Here is a 20,260-nt window from a genome sequence, read left to right on the forward strand (position 1 = left end):
CAGAAAATCAGTAGCAGAGCAGTGAATCAAACTCACATTTCCTAGCTCCCAGTTTCCTGTCCTAGCCATTAAATGAGGTCCTGCTTTAGGTTTGAGATGGTCCTTCCTGTCCCATTATAGCCCATTTTAGACATTCATACATGAGTGTGGACATGTGTACGCTTTTAAACTGGGCTACTGACTAGAACAAGACCTCAGTAAGGTCTTCCACATAGGGTCCATATAATAATAGTCATTATATGTATTGCAATAGTATCTCATGGCCTCAGCCAAGATCTGGGCCCTGTTGGGCTCCTCACGGTACATATATATCACAGAAAACAGCCTCTGCCCTGAGGGGTTTGCAGTTAAAATACACAAGCCTGGCAAAGAGCAGGAGGGGGACAAGAGGTGAAGTTACTTGTCCAGTGACACACATCAGATCAGCAGCAGATCAGGGACTAGAACCCAGATCCCTTGGGCCATGATGCCTCACAACAGAAGCCACTTTGCAATACATTAATATAGACCCACATATGCCTCTGACGATACTAGACCAAACAAGTGACTCATCATCAGAACCCTACAGTAGGGTTTTCTTGTTTTACTGCAGCAATGCAGTACCTCTTTCAAGTTGCAGCCTAACTGAAAGGAAGGCACTCTTTCTCTTCTGAGATCACTTACCTTCTGATGTTGCATTCAGAAGGGAGCTTGAAGTCAGTCCTATCCACCACTCCCTGTCCTCAGAGATATGTTTCTGCAAGAACTGTTGAGTTTCCTCATTTTCAATAAAAATTAGGTGTCCCCCGCCTCTCTCACACCAGCTCTGGGCACTCGTGAACGTTCGCTGAAGTCTCACAAACTCGTAGCATGAAAGGTTGAAAGCCACCTGGTACTTTGAACAAGGTATCCCCTCCTCAAGAGTAATTTCCTCCACAGCTGAACAGAGAACAAGAGAGAAGAGGACAGTGATTCGAAGCCACATTCTTAGCTCAGAGGTTGGAGTCCTCCACACCACTGGTGTTATGTACCACATCACCGTGCTTTTGACCCTCACTCTTCAAAGGCTTGGGCTGTCAGCCTGTTACACCATCATTCTTTCTTTTTCCTCCTTGCTGATTGTCACATAAGACCAACAATATCATGTGAAACAGATTGCTCATAATAAATAAAGGTTCTTGCATTGGGGGATGCAAGCACTAAGTATTGTTGCTAAGTTGCTGCAATGGGCGATAAGAGAACCATTGTGTAAACATCCCATTCCAAATCAAGCCAATTTGCATAGTGGCCATTAGACTATTCATCTTGTCCAGGAACAGAAAAGATAAATTTGATATGTGTTGCCATTGGGTGTATGGCATACTAAGATAGTGTCTCCCTGTCAACAGAATCATTGTACTCAACACATTTGTAAGTGAGTGCTTTAAAACAACAAAAAGAGCTGTCATTAATAGGAATGAATGAAGAATGAAAAAAATCAGAATTTATGAGGAGAGGGAATTAGAGAGATAGGAAAGAACCACTCCTCCGTTAGATTCTTCTAACTCTCTTCAATTTCTCTTATTATTGATAATATAGCTGTTATTTCAGATCTTGGATTCTAGTTTAATATATCATTTATATATAGTTATAATATGATATTCATTCTGCTCCTGTTTTAACACACAGCCAGGAGACTCCTCTGTTCCAGTTAAATTTCACTTTGAGATTTTTGAAGTATTCAACTTTAAAACAAACCAAGTGAATTCCATATCTGGTGGTGAAAAAAAAAGGAAAAGAAAATGCTTCTGTTATTTGTACTGTCAAAGCTGCCTGCAACTTTAAGAGAAAGTAGATGAGAGTTAATGTCAAGGCAAACTTAGTTTTCAGACTAAAACATTGCCTTGATTATCAGAATGTTTCAGGGGCCTTTTATTTATATGTGTAAGCCTGCAAAGCTGACACCCTAATAAGAGGCTGTGGGATGACCTTTGGGAAGCTAGACAGCAGATTTTATGAGGTAAAATATGTACGTTTTCAATGGTGACTGGTGAGGAGGGCTCCAGGGTGGGGGGACCCACCAGCCATATGCCCCTGCCCTGTCCCTCCTCTGTCCCACCCATGCTCCATCTTCCCTGCTTTGCTCATGCCCCGCTCCCTCCCTGCCTCTTCCTCTGGAAGTGCTGCACCATTTCCAGTGACTGCAAGAGCAGTCCTGCCCCTCACCTAGATGGCCTGGACCAAGAACGCTGCAAGCTAGAAAGCTGGCACAGCTCTAGGACTGCCACACTCTGGGAGAGGAGAGGGACTGCCCCCTCACTCACTGGAAACGGCATGGCACTGACAGTGAGTGCAGGGGGGCAGCGGATGCTGAGAGGGTGCATGTGACCTCCCATGCACCCCCCGTGTGTTACCCATGCAAGCTTTTGAGCTTGCATGCAAAGGATGTCCTCCAGCTTTCCCAGAGGATATTGGCTTTGCATGCCCAATAGGACAAAAGATCTTTCCAGGCCTGATTCTCACTTGCACTGAGTACAACAACATGGTATAACTGCACTGAATTCAGTGTGGTTGCTTGAATTACATTAATGTGAGTAAAAGGAGAATCAGAGCTTATATAAACCTGATCATTTTATGTCTTATTCTTCAAGCCTTTCTTACAGAGAAAGCCCTATACACTGCAGCACAAAAGCACTTTCAGTATGAGCATCAATTCAAAGCCTCAGAGGGGCAGCTGTTTGTTTATAGCTTCACAAAAAAACAGGCAGCCCTGTAGCACCTTAAAGACTAATAATTCTATTTAATAGGTAATGAGCTTTTGTAGGTAAAACCCAGTTTATCAGTCTTACCCAGGAAAGCTCATTACCTAATTCGAAGCCTGTCCTGCAACTCCCCTTCCAGACCTTCAATTAGCTCAGCAGACCACGGAAGAACTAAGCTATTGGAAAGTAAAATTATGCACTATAACATGTCATGAGGTGCAGAGCTGAATGTGTGCATTGTTTACTTAGTTTGCTACTGTATAGTTTAATTACATTTGCCTGAAAATGCATAATCCTCCTGTGCACTGCTGAGCTGGCTGGCCTTGGGAAAGCTGGACTTGAGCTAAGCCCCTGAAACAGACACTGTTTCTGAGAGCACAGGTTTCAGAGAGAAGGCCTGAACAGAAAATGTTCTGCTTTATTCAGTGAGTCTGACTCAGTGATGTGGCAATATACTGTTCCTACGAATGACACAGACAGCCATATTTGTGAGATATGGTTCTATCCTTTCATATCTGTAATCCTTTCTCTGCAAATCAGAATCTACTTTCAATGCAGATCCTGTTAGAAATGCCAGAATTAGAGATACTGCAGGTGGGGCCAGATCCAGAGCATTGCAGCTAATGGAAGTCTCTGGTTTCAGAGAACCTTGAATCAGGTAGATAAAAGCACAGTGGTGTGTAGAGCTGCTTGAAGAGTAAAATAAGTTCTTCAACTGAGTCCCTAGCTGGTGGTTTCTACAACTGCATGAATTTTTTTAAACTATTGTTGCCATGAATAACTTGTCAAATGCCTTCAAGTGAAGGAGATTAGAGAAGTTTGCTCATTGTATTTCACTGTCTTGTGAACAGTCACTTTTCTGGTATTTGTGTACGTCTTTCACACAGTAACAGAGGAGAGAAAAAACATTTCAAGATAGCAAAATATCTCTGTAAAGTCACCAAAATCAGCAGTGGGATTATCTGGGGACAATGCAGTCCCTGAAATGCTTTTAAACTAATTTTTTGGAAATTGATCAGATTCTAAGTGAAAAATGTCCCTGGGATTCAATGGTTTGTAGAAAACATGATTTTCTTTTTACATTTTTCTTAACACGTAAACTTCATTTTTAATAGCCTCCTCAAGATAGAATTTAGTATAGAAGTTTCATTATACTGAGATACAATATTTTGCTGTTTTCTTAGACCATACGAAATGGGGACACAGGAAACAGCAGTCGTTCAAATAGCCATATGTGTTTCTTATACAAACAGGAGATCATGACTTGTTGCATATGATTACTTGATCTGCATTTGTATGTTTCATTGTGTAGAAATACAATGCTCAATTAAACCTCTTTCTCTTTATTGCAGGTAGATTGCTGGATGTACGCCTTAGTATTGAAAGCACTATACAACACTGGTTACAGCAGGAAAGTATTAGCTGTAATGAGGCATTTCAGTTTAGGGTAAACCTAAAGCCATTCACTCATTTTTTTGTTTTCCTTTTGTAAAGCACTGAAGCATTCAGACACTCTCTCTAAAATAGGTGGAAGAAAGGCCAGGACAAGTTAATCCTTGCTGTGTTATACATTGGTCTGTCAGAAACCATTCAGTCATATAGATTGTGTTCTGTCCTAATGACTTGCTCAACTAATACACATTAATGTAAATTAAATGCAGTGATTGTGTCTTGTAATCTTTAACTATATGTGCAACAAAGCTTACAGTTTCAAACCTTTGCTGCAAGATGCAAAGAAACCTGTGTAAAAGAACTACTTCATCTGTGAACTCTCTTCCTCCTGTAGTCTGTCATTTTTCTGGAAATTGTGTCTAGCAGTTCTCCAGATCATATAAAGAGTCTTAACCCATCCTACTGCTCCTGCAAGGGAGGTCATCAAGTGAAGGCTTCTGGAGGAAATCACTGCTGTTTGAAATATCACAAAAGACCCAGACACAAACCACAATGAGCTAAGGCCTCTTGTCAAAAGTACCCTGCAAAATGCTTCTCCTTTTGGGCCTTTGCATGTGGAAGTTGTGGAGTTCAAAGAAAACTGCTTGACTTTTGAGAACTGTAATGGAGTGTCTATATCACACTGCCACAAAAGTATTAACTGGAGGTGAGCTCTCAATGGCAGTACCTGGTTGCACCTGGAGGATTGGTCAGCTGAAATTAGTGATGAATCCCAGGAGGGAGAAGAGCTGGAGTCACTATGAAGACAGGAAGTTGGTGCACAAATGTAGAAAGGAGTTTTATGGTTGGGGGCGGGGGAGGAAAAACCTCAGCAAGTGGAAAGAAACCTGGTGGAGAGGGTCTCTGGTGAGGACTCAAAGAGAAATGTAAAGTCAAGCCTGAGGAAGGCAGAAGAGGGGTGAAGGTGATACTCTACCCTGGGGGTTGTTGGGAGATTTGAAAGGAGTGCCCTGTGATCAGCCTCTGCAGAAGGGGTAAGCTTGAGAACATTGCAAGAGAGTGCTACTTTGCAGGCTTGATAAGAAGTCGTCTAGGGAGGTTAGCAGCAAGGAGTTGGACTATTAAGGATTCCTGGACTGGAACTGAGTGTAGCAGATGTGCCTGGGTTCTTCTGTCAGCTGGACTTCGTTATCCTGAAAGGGATACAACTAAATCATGACCTGGCAAAGTTACTGGGAGGGAGACCATGGCAGGGCTGGAGTGGCTGCTGAAAGCCATGATGTGGGGAGAGCCTGCTATGCTGTACCTAGCCAAGAGGGGGTGTACCCACATGGGAGAATTCCTTGATTGCTCCAGAGGTCAAGAGCTATAGCCAAGATTCTCGGAAGTGAATATGGGTGCGTAGCTTGTGATATTTTAGAGGTGCCTTTGTCAGAAAGTCCAGAAATGCTCTGAAAGAGCCAGGCCCCTTTCGTGTATCTTTGAGGCACCCAGAATCACTCATTGCTTTGGCAAATCTTGGTGTCTCCCATCCCTCTGAAATAATTGATAATCACCCGGCTCCTGTGTGGCTAGTTTTGACTTCCATAATCACACTCTGCCCTCCTGACAATAGGTTTATATGTTGTCCGTAGGCCAGCTTTGGTGATGTGAGACTAGAATATCTGATGTGAGGCCATTGTATCAAATCCCAGCAGATGCCATCCCTTTGACACTTGCTGTATACCCTGGATTGCAGTGTCATTGGGTGAACCTAGGAGGATGAATTAAATTCAGCCACAGATGAATGGTGGGCTAGCCAGCACTAATAGCAACACTTCACTCTAAGTACCTTCACTACCACTGACAGCTGCACAACACTTCTGAGAGTGCCCAAGTTAAAATGTTGACAGCAAATCACTGTCCTGAAAAGTCCCTGGGCACATCAATGTTGCAGCTGGGAGGGAGCCACCCAGACTGGGCAAACAGACTCTGACTAGCAGGATTCAATCTTGTGTGCTAGAGCACTGGGGTACATGTTATGGCTTGTGTTTGGAAGCCCACCCAGCCCCCTAGTCTTGAGTTCCTAAGCTACAGTGTGAGCTGCAGTGTCCACCCTGCTATATTTAGGACACTAGTTTGAGTCCCTTTTTGTGTCAGTCTGTCTACTTGGGTGGGGAGGCTCACTTCCATCTGCAGTGCAGACAAACCCATGGGGGTTGCATGGCTCTGACGGGCACCACATGGGTCCTATGTGGTCATCTGACACCCTGGCCCCCATTCCGTTAATGCAGGGACACAGCACTGGCCTCGGTAGACTCCAGGAGCAGCTAGGTCTCAGGAGGGTTTCTCAGGAGTTGAGAAGCCAAAAATGGATCACTCTGGAGCCCTGGTAGCTGTATGTTCTTTTTTTTTTTTTTTTTAACTAATGAGGCCTATTGACAGGCAATAATCTTGGTGGCAAAGAAAGCTGCTTTCTGTTTCTTCAGAAATGGGAGAATGTGTGAAGGTAAATTCTGGAAAACCAGCATAGGTACTGGATGGCATTTTCTTTAGCAGAGGAACCATTCCAGAAGCAGTGAGGGAGCTTTTCCTTCAAGTAAATGATGGATTTCTCAGAAGGAATGATTTACTGGCTTAAAATAAGCCCCAGCTCACCTTATATAGGAGGCTGGAACTGAAGCCTGAACGTAGAGAAACAACAAATTAAGCCTGTGAGAACTGCTAAGGGAATGTGGTTTAGTGCTTAGACGGTTGACTGGGAGCAGCATTTTTGAGGACTATTCTCTGTTTCGTCCTTCACTTGCTGTGTGAGATTTTAAGTCAGGCCTCGGTTTCCAGAAACACTCGATCATTGCAATCTCATCCAGAGGTACAGCTCTCAAGATTTTGTCCCGAGTGGGTGTTTTATTTAAATCTCCCCATTCCTCCAATGGGGAGAGTATGGAAACATCACAATTTACTTTTCATTGTGCCTGTGCGCACGGGCAATTCTAACCCTTGTGGTTGTAGAAAAAAGCTTGAACGTATAATCAGTGTTTGGTCCTGCCATGAGGGCAGGGGACTGGACTCCATGACCTCTCGAGGTCCTTTCTGATTCTAGTCTTCTATGCTTCTATGATCCCTAAAACAGGGATCTCAAATTCAATTTACCTTAGGGCCAGTGCCATTCCTCAAATCCTCTTAATGGGCTGGTGGACACCCCAACATTCATTTTTAAAATATCCTTATTCTTAAGCTGATCTCATAATTCTTTGGGGGCTGATGTGTTATCTTTGCATCCTTGGGGCTGGTTACTGCATGTCTGTCTCACATACTTTGGCCCTTATAGGTCTGAGGTGCTGAGGACCCACAACTGCTTTTCAGAAGTGGCACTTGGCCCTTCTGAAAATCGAGTCCAGGTGTCTCAAGTTGAGCAACCTCAAGTACAGGTCACTGTGGAAAATATGAGCCTTACTCCTCAGTCAGTGTAGACACTCTGCGCTACAACTGACCCCCCACCCCCCACACATACACACAGGGCTACATTCAAACAGAGTTCTGTTCTATTGCAAAACTTTCCTGTAAGGGAAGTGTGACTCATCCAAGCATTTACAGTTCTCTAAGGTTCATCTTTTAGAACTTTAGTCTCCTAGTTGTGGTGAAAACAGCTCCAAAGTCTGACTGGCAGTTGATCTCTGTCCCTGCACATGGCCCAAGAAGGAAGGCAATATGATTCCATTGACCTGGAAGGGGCTGGGTTGCCCCTGATGCGGGTTAGAACAGCTGTGATGCTTTATTGGGGGGTTTCTGCAGAATGGTTGGGGTGGAAGGACTGCTTGTGTGGGCTGAAATGAGTTCTATGCTGAGGTCTATGTAGGAGAGAAGAGGCCATAGAGAAGAGATTAATTCCGTCTCCACCTTAGAATGAGGTTACATAGTGTCCATGTTATCTTAGCTGCCTCACCATGGAGGCAGAGAGAATTAAGTAAAATTCATTACTAATGAAGTTCCTCTTTGTTCCCAGGACCTAGTTTGAGACTGTCTATTCAAGAGTAGCTTTGTGTTTAATAATTTGTGTTATGGTAGCATCTCTGAACCCAATTCATGAGGCAGGACCCCATTGTGCTAGGGGCTGTACAAACACACAACAAAAAGCCAGCCCTGTTAAGATAAATTGAATCTACAGGCAGAGACCCAGTATTTGTGACACTGCCTTAAATATTGAGTCTGTTCTGGTATGGCTATGGTCTGAAGAAGTGGGTCTGTCCCATGAAAGCTCATCACCTAATAAATTATCTTGTTAGTCTTTAAAGTGCCACTTGACTGCTTTTTTGCTTTGATAGTATATAGACTAGCACAGCTTCCTCTCTGTTACTATTAAATTTCTTACAGGTACAGTCATATTGTAACCCTTTGCCCTGGTGCAGGCTGGGAATGAGACAGGAGTAAGTTGGAAGCAGATGGGGAACAGCTCATGGATGAACCAGGTAAGGTTGTCCTAAATAAGAATAACATCTAGGGCTGCTTTAGCTTGTGCAAAGGCTGTGATGCCGAGAGGGTAGCCCACCATTAGGAAACAGCAAAGATACTTTGGCGCCACCTTTCCCCTACTCACTCTTCTGTGACCACGCATCTCCTGAGAGACACAGCACAGAATTCATTTGGGCCCCTGGCTGTCTTGGATTTTTATTCAACATGCTGAGCTGCTCCACCCAGCATTCTAGAGAGCTCACAGTGAGCCATGCCATAGGGCAACTGAGATGTTATCTTAATTAGCAAATAACTCTTGCCTGATAACTTATCTTTACTGGGTACAAAAATTAACTTGCATTCCAGTGTTGGACACTAGTACATGGAGAGACTGGTACTAGAACCTTGGTGAGAAATTCCCTCATTTCATGTGGAAAGAAGGGTATGTACGATTACATGCTTTGTAAGTAAAGTCTTTTAGGCCCTAGTTAGGGGTGCCAGAGATGATGAGAATCTAACATCCCTTTGTTTTTGTCCCATCCATGGCATAATGTGGCCTACAAAGCTGTTAGAAGAATGAGTGAGTGTCAGACAAAAAACATTAACCACTGAAGTGATTAATCCAGTGTTTCCCAAAAGGTGTTTTGCAGAAACCTAGGGTTCTGCAAAGTGAAAATAAGGGTTCTGCAGGAAAATTCCCCAGCAGCTCCCTGCCTTACCACCGCTGAAACAGGAGAACCAAATTTAATTGGTTTAATGTCTGGCAGGACAGTGGGAGGGATCTGGCTGTTAAACCAACTGAATTTAGTTCCACTGTTTCAGTGGCAGCAGGGCAGGGAGCTGCAGAGAGCCCCTCACTCACCCTACCACCTGAGCGGCCACACCCCTCTGGTGGGCATGGCTCAGCTCCCCACCACCAGTGGAAAACCTCCATGTCAGCCTTCCTTCCCCTGGGTGCATGTGGCCACCAGGCATAGGCTCCCCAGCCAGTGCCACAGATGGGTTAGGCTCAGGCGCTGGTTTGGGGCTAAGGCGGGTTAAGCCTAGAGGGGGGCAGGTTAATGGGGCTGAGAGGGATTAAGCCTGGGAAAGGGCAGGTGGATATCTGGGGTGGGGGGGAAAGCGTAGGGAATGCAGGAGGGTGGGTGTGAGTACGGAGGGCTGAGGGGGGTAAAACCTGGAGATGGAAAGTGGGTTTGGAGCCAGAGGGGGTGGGGTAGAGTTTGGGAATGGGGTTCTGCAAAATTCTTTTGATTTTAAAAGAGTAACATGGCCAAACAAAATTGAGAAACACTGGATTAATCTAGTTGATTTTTTTTAATAAAAAAACCAGTCCAAAGCTGTCATAAATGCAAAGGACGTATTTGGTGAAAAAGGTTAAACAGCAAATAAAGCTGCAATCAGAAAGAGGTGATGTGCACTCGATACGTTGTACACTTGGAATTTATTCACCCATCTCTAGAAGTGAATGATGAACTATCAGATGAGTGAACAAAACAGGCTGGGGAATTATTAATGTGGGTGGAAGATGAGAGACCAGGTGGGTGAGGTAATATTTTATCGGACCAATTTCTTTAGGAAAGACAGGTGACTTTTTCAGTTACACAGTGTCTTCTTCAGGATAAAGATACTACCTCACTGATCTAGTTTCTCTAGTATTCTGGGACCAATGTGACTAAATGAGATGTAATACGGGGCGGTTAGGAGCATTGGGCGTTGTTGCTTTTGGGGGCAGAACAGTCTTGGTTTCTTCACCTGCAGCCTCCTACTCCTTCTCCCTGCTGAGGCTGGGACATCTCTCGCCCCTTCCTACACTTGACTGCACTCTTCCCCAGTGCCTTGGTGACAAAGTGTATCTTGTGATGCTGGTCTTATGTCCCCTGCGTTGAGCAGCAGGGTTATCCTTGAACTCAGATAGCGTGTAGAGTGGCTGTATGAGATACCTGCTGATTTGTCCTAACATCTCACTAATGGTACAATTAAGATGGTATCTTAATTGGAGACCTCAGCTGCAAATTTATCATTCAGCTTCCCCTCCCTGGGTAAAACATTAACCAGCTTTGGAGAGGAATATTGGAGACAAAGTTATCGAGAGCTGTGAAAAGGTTGGTCTTATTCCAAACACACAACGCAGCCTGGGGTCTCTCTTTGTTTTCACAGGTGAAGGAGCAGAGCGAGACCAGTTGGTTCTTAGGTTTACGCTGGTAGTTTTTTCTTCTGCTTCTGTAGCTACTGCTAAGCTTAGAGGAGAAGAGAAAACGACATGAGCCCAGGAGCCTCCTCCTCCAGGAGAAAAGGATTACAGGCAGGATTCATTAATAATAAAGCTCTAATACAATACTTTCCATGAGCATATCACAACTTTATATCACAATTTTACAAAGCCGTAAGTATCATTATCCCCTATTATCCAGATGGGGAAACTGAGGTAGAGAGCTCAATGTCTTACAGAAGAACACATATTTCTTGCATCCCAATCTACCATGCTAGCCCTTAGGCTACACTGTGTTAGGCAGCCGAAGACCTGAAAACAGATGCAGATTTGTCTTCTTACTAAAAAAGATGCATGGACTAAAGAGAGAGAATATGCTTTAGGCTTTTAAAATTTTCCAAACAATGTAAACCAGAAGAGAACAGGAAACACAGTGGAATCCCATTTATCCTTTCTCTTGTATATGTCTTTATGCCCCCACCATGCATCGGTCTTACTCAGTCATAGTTTCTCTTGCCTCTGTGAACTGTAGATATAGTCTCCCTATTCAGACAGAAACAAGTCTTGGTACGTTCTAGAATATTCTGTATGGACATTCAAGTACACACATGGTCTGGCACTGTGAAGACACAGCCACCTGGTTGTTAACTGTTACCACTCTGAGTTCATACCCAGCTCCTGGCTTTAGCTGGAGCTGCTAATCTGAGGGTATGTCTTCCCTGCAGGGAAGACTGACCCTGCTGCAGTTGATTTTCCAGTTTTCAATTTAGCATGCCTAGTGGGGATGTGCTGAATTAAATTTACAAGTCACCCCCTTTGACTACAGAACTCCTGTCCCTCATTACTCCTAACGGAAGTTGACAAAAGCACAGAATCCCATTGATCTCCCTCAGTGGACATGGTGCAGAAGCCCAAATTAAGGTGCATCAGCTGTAGCTATGTAATTAACATAGCTGGTACTGCGTACTTTAATTCCATCTTCCTCTGTAGCATCAACCTGCCCTGAGTTAAAAGCCGAGCTGCTATCTCTTCACTGCTGTTTTAATCCAGATTAGCTAAAGCGGTTTAGCTAACATACAGTAGGAATACACCTTCTCTTTGCTGTGAAGCCATAACCTTAATTAACCATTTTGTATTGACTTAAATTATTTTAATATTGCTAATAACATCTTATAGATGCGGAATGAAAGAAGATGAATGCTGGAACAATTTTCCTTACACAGCTTGGCCCTTCCTGGTCTGCCACCCTTGGGACCTGATGGGTCCAAAATGAGGTACTTTGCTGGAGCAGGGGAGAACAGTTCCAGCCCCTCTGCTGCTGGCATCTGGGCTCTCCTCAGGGGTTGCTGACTTGGCTGCTGGCCCTGACCACCAGATCCACTGCCATCCCTGGTCATGCTCCCTCCCCCTGAGCTGTTGGACTGTCTCTGCTCCTGGTCCCCCAGCTGAGCTGTGCTCCTGACCACCCTCCCCTGTCCAGCTGCCAGACTGGTTCTGCTCCTGACCTTGCCCCTCTGTAGCCACCAGACTGGCTCTGCTCCCTCCCCATCTTCTAGTCCGGACATTGGACCAGCTCCTATCCTGGCCCCTCAACTGGGTTCCCAGCCACCAGCCTCTCAGCTATTGGACTTCCCACCTGCCCCCCGCTCCCAGCTGCCTTGGCTTTCTGCTTCAGGCGCTCTCTGGTCTAGAAATATCTGAGGCCTGAACCAGAGCGTCCTGGACCGTTCAACCTGTTGAAACAATTTTGTGGTCAAAACCTTATTGGTAAACAAGTCCAATTATGTTTTAGCTATTGATATTTTATCCGTTAATTTTATCAGATGTCAGTACTTGTTAGTATAGGAATTATTCATGGATAATAAAGTTGAACGGCCTTTTCTTCCAAACAGAGATCAAGTTCACAAGGTAATCATTAACAAAGATAAAAAATACAACTCGCATCTCCTGGCACAGGCAGATATCAGTAAAGATAGTTTCAGTAAGATATCAATTCTTCTAGTACAGTCAAAAGCTGGTAAATTAACATTAGATGGGGAAATGTAGTCATGGTAGGTTAGAAACAAAATCAAACAACTTGTCCCTTCACTTACAAGCATTGATAACTTGACTTTTATTCATGAATGACCATGAAATTAAAGTGATTTTCATAAGTACTTATATTTTGAAAATATATTTAAGTAATAATATTGTTACTCTACTTGGCAAGGTATTAATTTACCTCCTAAGTAAATCAAATACAAGTCCAAAGGTAACACAAATTGCTTTCTGTGTACAGAAAATGGTGGTAAATGTTTCACACAGATCTGATTATAGCTGTGTGATAATAAAACTATAATGAAGCAAATATCTTTACAGTTTGAATGATCTATTTTATAATAAAGGAACAAGACTAAGTCTTGTCTGGAAAATACTGATTCTGGTCAGCATTGGTGCAGGAGCCCTGTTTTTAGTAAGTGGCATTACTAGTATTGATCGAGAGACACAAAATGGCATGAGTTCTGTCAGCACTGTATCTTTCACTATTGTTAGCACATGTGCTGCAAAAGAAGTGTATGTTCTGTGTCTGGCTCCCTGCAGCTTATAGTCCGCACTGAACCGAGTACTAAATGGCTGATAAACTCTGTTTTCAGGGAAAGTGCACAGAAGCAGAAAGTAGATCTTTGCTTTGGAAGGATCTTAGTGTCTTCCAGCTAGCCACCAACCGCTGTCATCATTTGGAGAGCTCTCAGGTTTATTTCTATGCCTATAGTTTGCTCTAAGCCAGAGGCTGTCAACTGGTTGATTGCGATCAGCAGTGTCCTGACCTGCCCTGGCTCCTTGTGCTGACTTTTCCTAGACATTGCCAGCACGGCCCTGTAAGGGGAACACTGGGGGAGGCGGGGTAGGAGTCTGAATCTCAGTGCACTGACCCTCTCTGCTGACGTCACACCCAGCAGGTTCCATTAGCTGGGAAGGGGAAACTACAGCCAATAGGAGCTGAGGGAGCAGTGCCAGCGGAGAGGGGTAGTGTGCAAAGCCACAAGCTTCCCACCCCCCAGGGCCATATGGCATATTGGGCCTTTCCAGGGGCAGCGTAGAGCCGGGGCAGACAGGGAACCTGCTTCATTGCAGCCTTGCTGCACTGATGACCTGGAGCAACCCAATGGAAGTATTGCGTAGTGGGAAGCCACTCTGCAACCCCCAGCCCCTCTCCCATAGCCAGTACTTCGTACCTCCACCTGAACCTCCTCCTGTACTCCTGCCCCAGCCTGACCCTCCTCCCAGGGCCAGTATTGCAGACCCACTGCTGAAGCTCAGCTCTCTCCTCCAGCTTGACTCCCTACCCAGAGTGAGGAGGAGAGAGGGCAGGAAGTGAGGAGGTGGGCCTTTGGGGATGGGACAGGGCCTCAGGGAAGGTGCAGGGTAGATCTTGGGTTGCCTTTAAATTCACAAAGTGATCTTGGGTACAAAGCAGTTGCTCCAGGCACTCCGCCAGGTCTAGCCTTGCAGATTCCCCTTCCCAACCCAGTGGTGCTCACAGTTGTCGATGTCACAGGGACACAGTGAGAGCAATGCCAGGCGGTGTGATATCTAGCCAGACCTTTCACTATGTACCATTGGGGACTGTGCCATAGCAATCTCAGAGATGGGTGGGGGTGGGGGGAAGTGGAAGACAGTGCAAGACAGTGGGGTAGAGGGGAGTCCCAAAGCGAGAGCACAAAATGGTGCAAGTAAGGAATTTAAAATGGGGAAACTTGACAGGAGCCGGGGTTGGGTAACAAGTTGGGAAATCCAAGGCAGGGAATGGAGGGGTGTCGGGTGAAAATTGCTGAGGCAGGCCATGGTTTGTGCTAAAGACCCCCTATTTGAATCCTAAAGTCTGGAGTAGGGCTATAATCCTGTAATACAGAAACCCAGTTAGCATGAGTGGAAAGCTACCCTGCTGGGCTCCCCTCATCTCACAAGACCAAGGGAAGGTCATCCCAGCTCAGACAGGGCCTTGGAGTTTGAAGGGAGGGATTGTTGCCCCAGCAACCACATTCCGAGGAGAGCCCTGTATATGAGAACAGAGACGTGGCGGCTTCTCCTCTGGTATCCCAGGCTGGTGCTCAAAGCACATATGTTATTGCTCTATGCTGTTATTGTCTTCTGCTTTAATCTTCTCGATAAGCACCCCTGGATGTGCCTGTGTGAAGGTGCCATCATTACTCTTGTAGACACATCATCCGTCCAATTAGACGCATAGATGTTATTGCATGTCTGCTTTGTTTTAATAACTTGTCAAGGAAAACCACCTGTATTAGAGATAAAACGTTCTATAAGCAATGGGCAGGGATACTCTGTAATCTTTTTAGATTATTGGCTTATTGTGCTCATTTCGGCTTGCTGCTAGGACCTATCCAGGCTTGGGTGACACCATGCTGTAGTTTTCCCCTGCCCATCAATAATCTATATAATTGATTGTAACCTATTGTCTGATGGTGATCACTGAGCCTAATACACAAAGTGACACCCCACCTGCGCTGTGTGTAATAAACCCTCCTGCTTACTTCATATACAGTGTCCAGACTTTGTTCCAACAAGGGGAAACTTACAGCAGGGAAAGGATGGATCTGACCCAGGGAGGAGTGGGGAACTGAAGAATTTATGAGAGGATAATTTTGCTAATGAGGTAATGTGTGTATTAATTATTCACATTAGGATATTGCTTCATTTGCATAAAACTCCAATTTTTCTGTATCCATAGGCCTGGGATACATGGATGGAAAACAAAAAGGGACAGTCTTAGAGGGGTAGCCGTGTGCAGCCACTGAATCACAAGCCTGAGATCTGCTTGGGCTCAGCCTGCCTTTCTAGCTCTTTTGTTGAACCTGTGAACAGGAGCTCCAGATTCAGTCATCGCCCAGGAGAGGCCTCTCTCCACACTGCTCATGGAACAGCAAAATGGCTGCTCACACCCACAGTGGCAGCTGTACTGAGGTAAGTCTGCTAGGCAACCATTAGCCTGGTTCATTCTTTTATCTTGAAGTTAAAACACCCCCCATTTCCTCACATTCTCCTGTTTGATCTCCTCCATTACCATTCATTATCTCTGCCCCCTGCACTGGGAACTGTCCACTTACATCTTAAAATAAAATAGGACATTGTAGAACGTGGCCTACCCAGGTTCAGCACAGGTCTAACCTGATTGCCTTGGTTTATACAGCCGACAGCAGACAGCTTTTGTCCCATGTACTGAACCTCACTGCGTTGCTGGTCTCTGGCAAACCAAGATCTGAGAGCTGTGGCTGTCCCTACCACAGAGTCATTCAAGAACAGCTACCTCTGCTCTGTTCTTTGTCTTCCATTTTACAAAGTTTAATCTAAAGTCAGAGAAGAGCAGCATAAACACTTGCAGGGAAAGTTGCCAGATTAGCTCTGAACATACACCATTTTGTGATGACAAACAGCCTTAGATCTCAAGGATGATCTTATTCGCAAGATTATATATGCTTCTCCGTGAATTTTCACAGTAAATTAAAAGAGAAAGGCAAGAAACTGAAATCGCCTCCTGCCATGATCTGACAACTTCTCTCCCCCATTCCCACCCACTTTCATATTAGTTGAAGAAGCCATTTGCTGTTGCAAATCATCAGTCCAGAAATTACCTGCTGTCCACATCTCCCAAGAATGTATTTGCTGTTGAGTAAATAAACTCCCACAGCAGATGACTCCATTGGCTGCAGCCACAGAAACGACTAAGAGATGGAGAAATCAGATGTTTGATCCAATCCCAACTTTCTTCCTTTGTGAACTGTCTTATTTTAAAATAACTGTAATCATACTGTGCATAATACTGATCGAACATAAAGGGAAGAAGAATACCATGAAAATTCACCACTCCTTGTTCAAGTATCATCATTGGTTTCCCTTCATCATCTTGCTAAAGGTGTGTAGCTTGCAGTGGAAAAATGTACTTACCCCAACAACTTGGAGAATTGAACTATACAAGTCTGCAAATAGTTTATCAGCTAATTGCTATAATATTTGCAAGAAATTTCAAACATGGCTGTTTAAGCATCAAAACCTATAAGTAAGCAGCAAAAAATACTTCTGGATTGACTTTTCCCTCCCACAGGTGCTGAGCATCTGCAGCTGCATGGTCTTCCATTGAAATTACTCCCACCAATTTTCTAATGACCTATTTCTGAACAAATTTCAAGGCTGGTATTCCACCCATATCATCCTAGGTCACACCAGTGTTGGAGGTAATGGGGACCAGGACAGGCGACTGCCCCCTCTGGCAGCCTTTAGGGATGTGTATGTGTAGCACCTTTTGGAGGATAAGCTGACAGGACAGGAGATGCTCTATCCTGGCCATTTCAATGTGGAATATGAGGTTATTCTGACCTGGCCACCCCTCCTCAGTCATGATGAATGGGCAGCCTGGCCAAACTGGAGAGGTGCTGTCATCTTGTGTGCCAGGTTTCAATGTATGGAGTGGGGAACTGGGCTCAGACTTGGTGCTACCCAGGCTGGGTGAGTACAGTCATGGCCTCATCGCCGAGGCACTAAACAAGACAAGTGGAGAGCCTTGTGTTGTAGTGTGAAAAAGGAGGGTAGTGTGAGCATCAAACCCCCTATCTTTCCTCCCAAATGCTCTCCATTCTCTCTCACTGCTGACAAACCCATTAGTAATCCTGTTTAAGTGTTACCTCTGATTCCTCCCTCTCACGCCCTCATGATTAAAATCCCAGATCTTTTTCACTAACGCTACAAACTCCAGCAAAGCACCTTTATTTCCATACTCAACTGTATTGCGTTATCTTTTATTTCCAGTGGAGCCCACAGTGGCCCAGTTTGTCTCCAAACGTAGAAGAAGGCATGGTGACTGCCTTGAGGGACTACCCAGTGTGAAGGTAGACTTCTGGTCAGACTGCAAGTAAGGACAAAAGGAGCAATATCCACATCCCAGCGAGAACTGTCATAGGTAATGAAAGCTACATGTACTGTATATTTTGGAGAGTTTGTCTATTTCATCAAGAACTCCTAAACAGTAAGAGTTTGAACCACCATATTGGGTATGCAGCTCTCTCTCATTATAGCTTAAAGCAAGGCCAGGGTTTGGTTGTGCCGGGGAAATGGGATGTGCCTGGAAAAGGACTGCTTCTCATAAAACCAAACAGAAGACAGAGAGTCACTAAATCAAGTACAGTTCTCAATACTGACCCAGTTCTACCAAAGGGGAGAAAGTCAATCTAAGATATGCAACACCTCTTATGAGAACAGTGTAACTGGAGTCCACATACCTTAGGTCAAATTTCTCTGTCATCCCCACAGTTGGAGGTCGACGGGAGAAACTTTCCCATCACCTTTTCTTACTCCTTGCAACTGTATCTAAAAATTGATCTCTGGCGCCTCTACCCAGTGGTAAGCATAGACAAGCCCTGAGTGTGTATTGAAGAAGACTCACCAAGATGACCCAGAAAAATAGGGTGAACCTGGAATGAGGTGTTGTCTCAATAAACTTTAAATAAAAGACATGAAATGGAGAAATATGGAGTTATGCTCTGTTTTTGGCACAGCTCTGTCAGTGCTTACGGTTTGAAAACGAGAAGAACATGTTATTGCAGACAAATTGATTACAGCTCCTTTTTGTTAAAACATACCAAATATTAAGTTTATAAGCATGAAGAAAAAATACACTTGATGGAATTCCACTTAAAAATTTACCAAAAAAAAACCAGTTAAAATTTATCCCTTTTTTTGAAAAATACAAAATAAAATTAACTTAATAAAAATAACACAGTTTTTCAAAAAATACAATTATTTAAATAAAGCATGTACACTTTCCTTTTATTTTCCCAAACCAAAAAAAGCCCTGAGGAACACTGGATAAATCTCCAAATTTTACATAGGATAAGCATGTAAATATTTTCTTTGTTAATCAGCTGTTAGGAAGCAATTTAAACATACTCGGGGCAGAAATAAATTTCTGACTTCCAAGGTGATGTTACATGAAAGATAACAAGACTCCTTGTGCGGAGAACTATTATACAGCTTCATGTTGCATGTAGTCCCACAGTTTGCTGTGCAATCACATGCTTTATATTAAAATAATTTTTGACAGGAGGATTTCCAAGTGAACAACACTGGAATCTGTGTGGAACCTAATCTTGCCACAAAAGTAGTGAATTTTTTAAAAACCCCCACAACTTCTAACCCTCTTGCCCCTTGACTCAGATTACATTATCATGGGTATGGTACAATCCTTGTTTGTGAAGATTTAGCCATTTGTCATTCACAGCCGTGCCCTTTAGCTTACTTCTCACCAGGCTTGTCTAAAACTAAAGTACAGAGCTCTGCACTTACTGTTCTCTGTTAAAGCTTAGAATGGCACAAGCCATTTTTTAATTTTTTTTTAATTATCTGTCAAAAACAGGTCACAGTAGCAGGTGGAGATTTCTTCTGCTCTTTCCTTCCCCCTTGTCATATGGGCCAGGATTCCTATCTAATCACTATCCAAAGTTTCTCCAAATCCCTGGGATTCAGGTGGGATCAGAAAATAGCCCTGCTGGGAACTGATCTCTTCAATCATGAGCAAAAAGGCAAGTGAATGCAGTTCTCTTTATCAAAGGAACAGAGATAAAGAGTTAAGTGTGAGGAGGGAGCCAGAGAATTATGGTATTATATGTGCTATGTATTAAAGAACAGCTATTGTAAATTGTCAGACTATCAGCCACCAGCAGCTGACTGGAGGCGCACTTTGGCCCTATAAATAACAGGAAAGAGCTGTTTCCAGCCCAGTCAGAGAGGGGACCACAAGATCAACAACACCAGCTGTTCAAGGGATACATACAGGTTAAGTGCAGCGGCCATGGATGTGATCTTTGGCAGAAACAAAGCGGAGCACCCAGAGCCCATCAAAGCAGATGTAAAAGGTAAAACAAATGTTCCAAACTGGGCGGGTATATCTGTGTTTTCCAAATAACTTAATATTCTAGCACTTCTTTCCTTGAGACAACTCTTAGAAGGGGAATTGCTGGGTCTAATGAGAGAGAGAATGGCTGTTTAGAAGAGTGACAGAGACATAGCTGTGTTAGTCTGAATCAGATCTTATTTCTAGCACCCCAGTTGCAGGTCTTTTCTCACTTTTTGGTCACTTTGGGGTGTACTTTCTCTGCCAGTCAGTTTGAAAAGGAGTCCTGGAAACTGGCAGTTTCTAAGGAAATTAGGTCCATTTAAATCTGGTGCCGCCCCCATCCCTCCCTTTCTCTGTCCTTTCAGTTTCTCCCTCTTTCCCTAGCCAGTCACCAGCTTCTAGTCGTTTTCTTCAGTTTGCACTTGAGAGGAGTGGCTGACATTGTCATTTTCACTTCCTGGAGACAGCGTGACAGAGTGTAACTCTTTACAGAGTTATTTCTGAACGAAAATAGAAAGGCAGACATAATTCATGCTAAGGGGCTTTATTACAAAGAGGGCAGAGAAAAAGGAGCGGTTGTGCTGGGTCAGGGTCATTTTAAAGTCCCGTGATTTAAACTGG

The 20,260-nt window shown here is 44.1% G+C and overlaps 2 protein-coding genes across 2 annotated transcripts in view; one reads left to right on the top strand and one right to left on the bottom strand.

Annotated features, from left to right (window-relative positions):
- LOC142020892 (polycystin-1-like protein 2) overlaps positions 1-7,261 on the bottom strand; it is an 82,111-nt gene extending 74,850 nt beyond the window's left edge. The window contains 3 exon segments of the mRNA XM_075009133.1: positions 664-1,029; positions 1,032-1,060; positions 7,245-7,261. Of these exon segments, the coding sequence (XP_074865234.1) occupies positions 664-1,029; positions 1,032-1,060; positions 7,245-7,261 (412 nt within the window).
- Positions 7,262-19,558: 12,297 nt separating this feature from the next.
- BCO1 (beta-carotene oxygenase 1) overlaps positions 19,559-20,260 on the top strand; it is a 33,788-nt gene continuing 33,086 nt past the window's right edge. The window contains exon 1 of the mRNA XM_075008863.1: positions 19,559-19,658. Coding sequence (XP_074864964.1) covers positions 19,595-19,658 — 64 coding nt within the window. The 5' untranslated portion in view covers positions 19,559-19,594. The remainder of the gene's footprint in view (positions 19,659-20,260) is intronic.

This window comes from Carettochelys insculpta, chromosome 14 (assembly GCF_033958435.1).
Source record: "Carettochelys insculpta isolate YL-2023 chromosome 14, ASM3395843v1, whole genome shotgun sequence".
Lineage (NCBI taxonomy): Eukaryota > Metazoa > Chordata > Testudines > Carettochelyidae > Carettochelys > Carettochelys insculpta.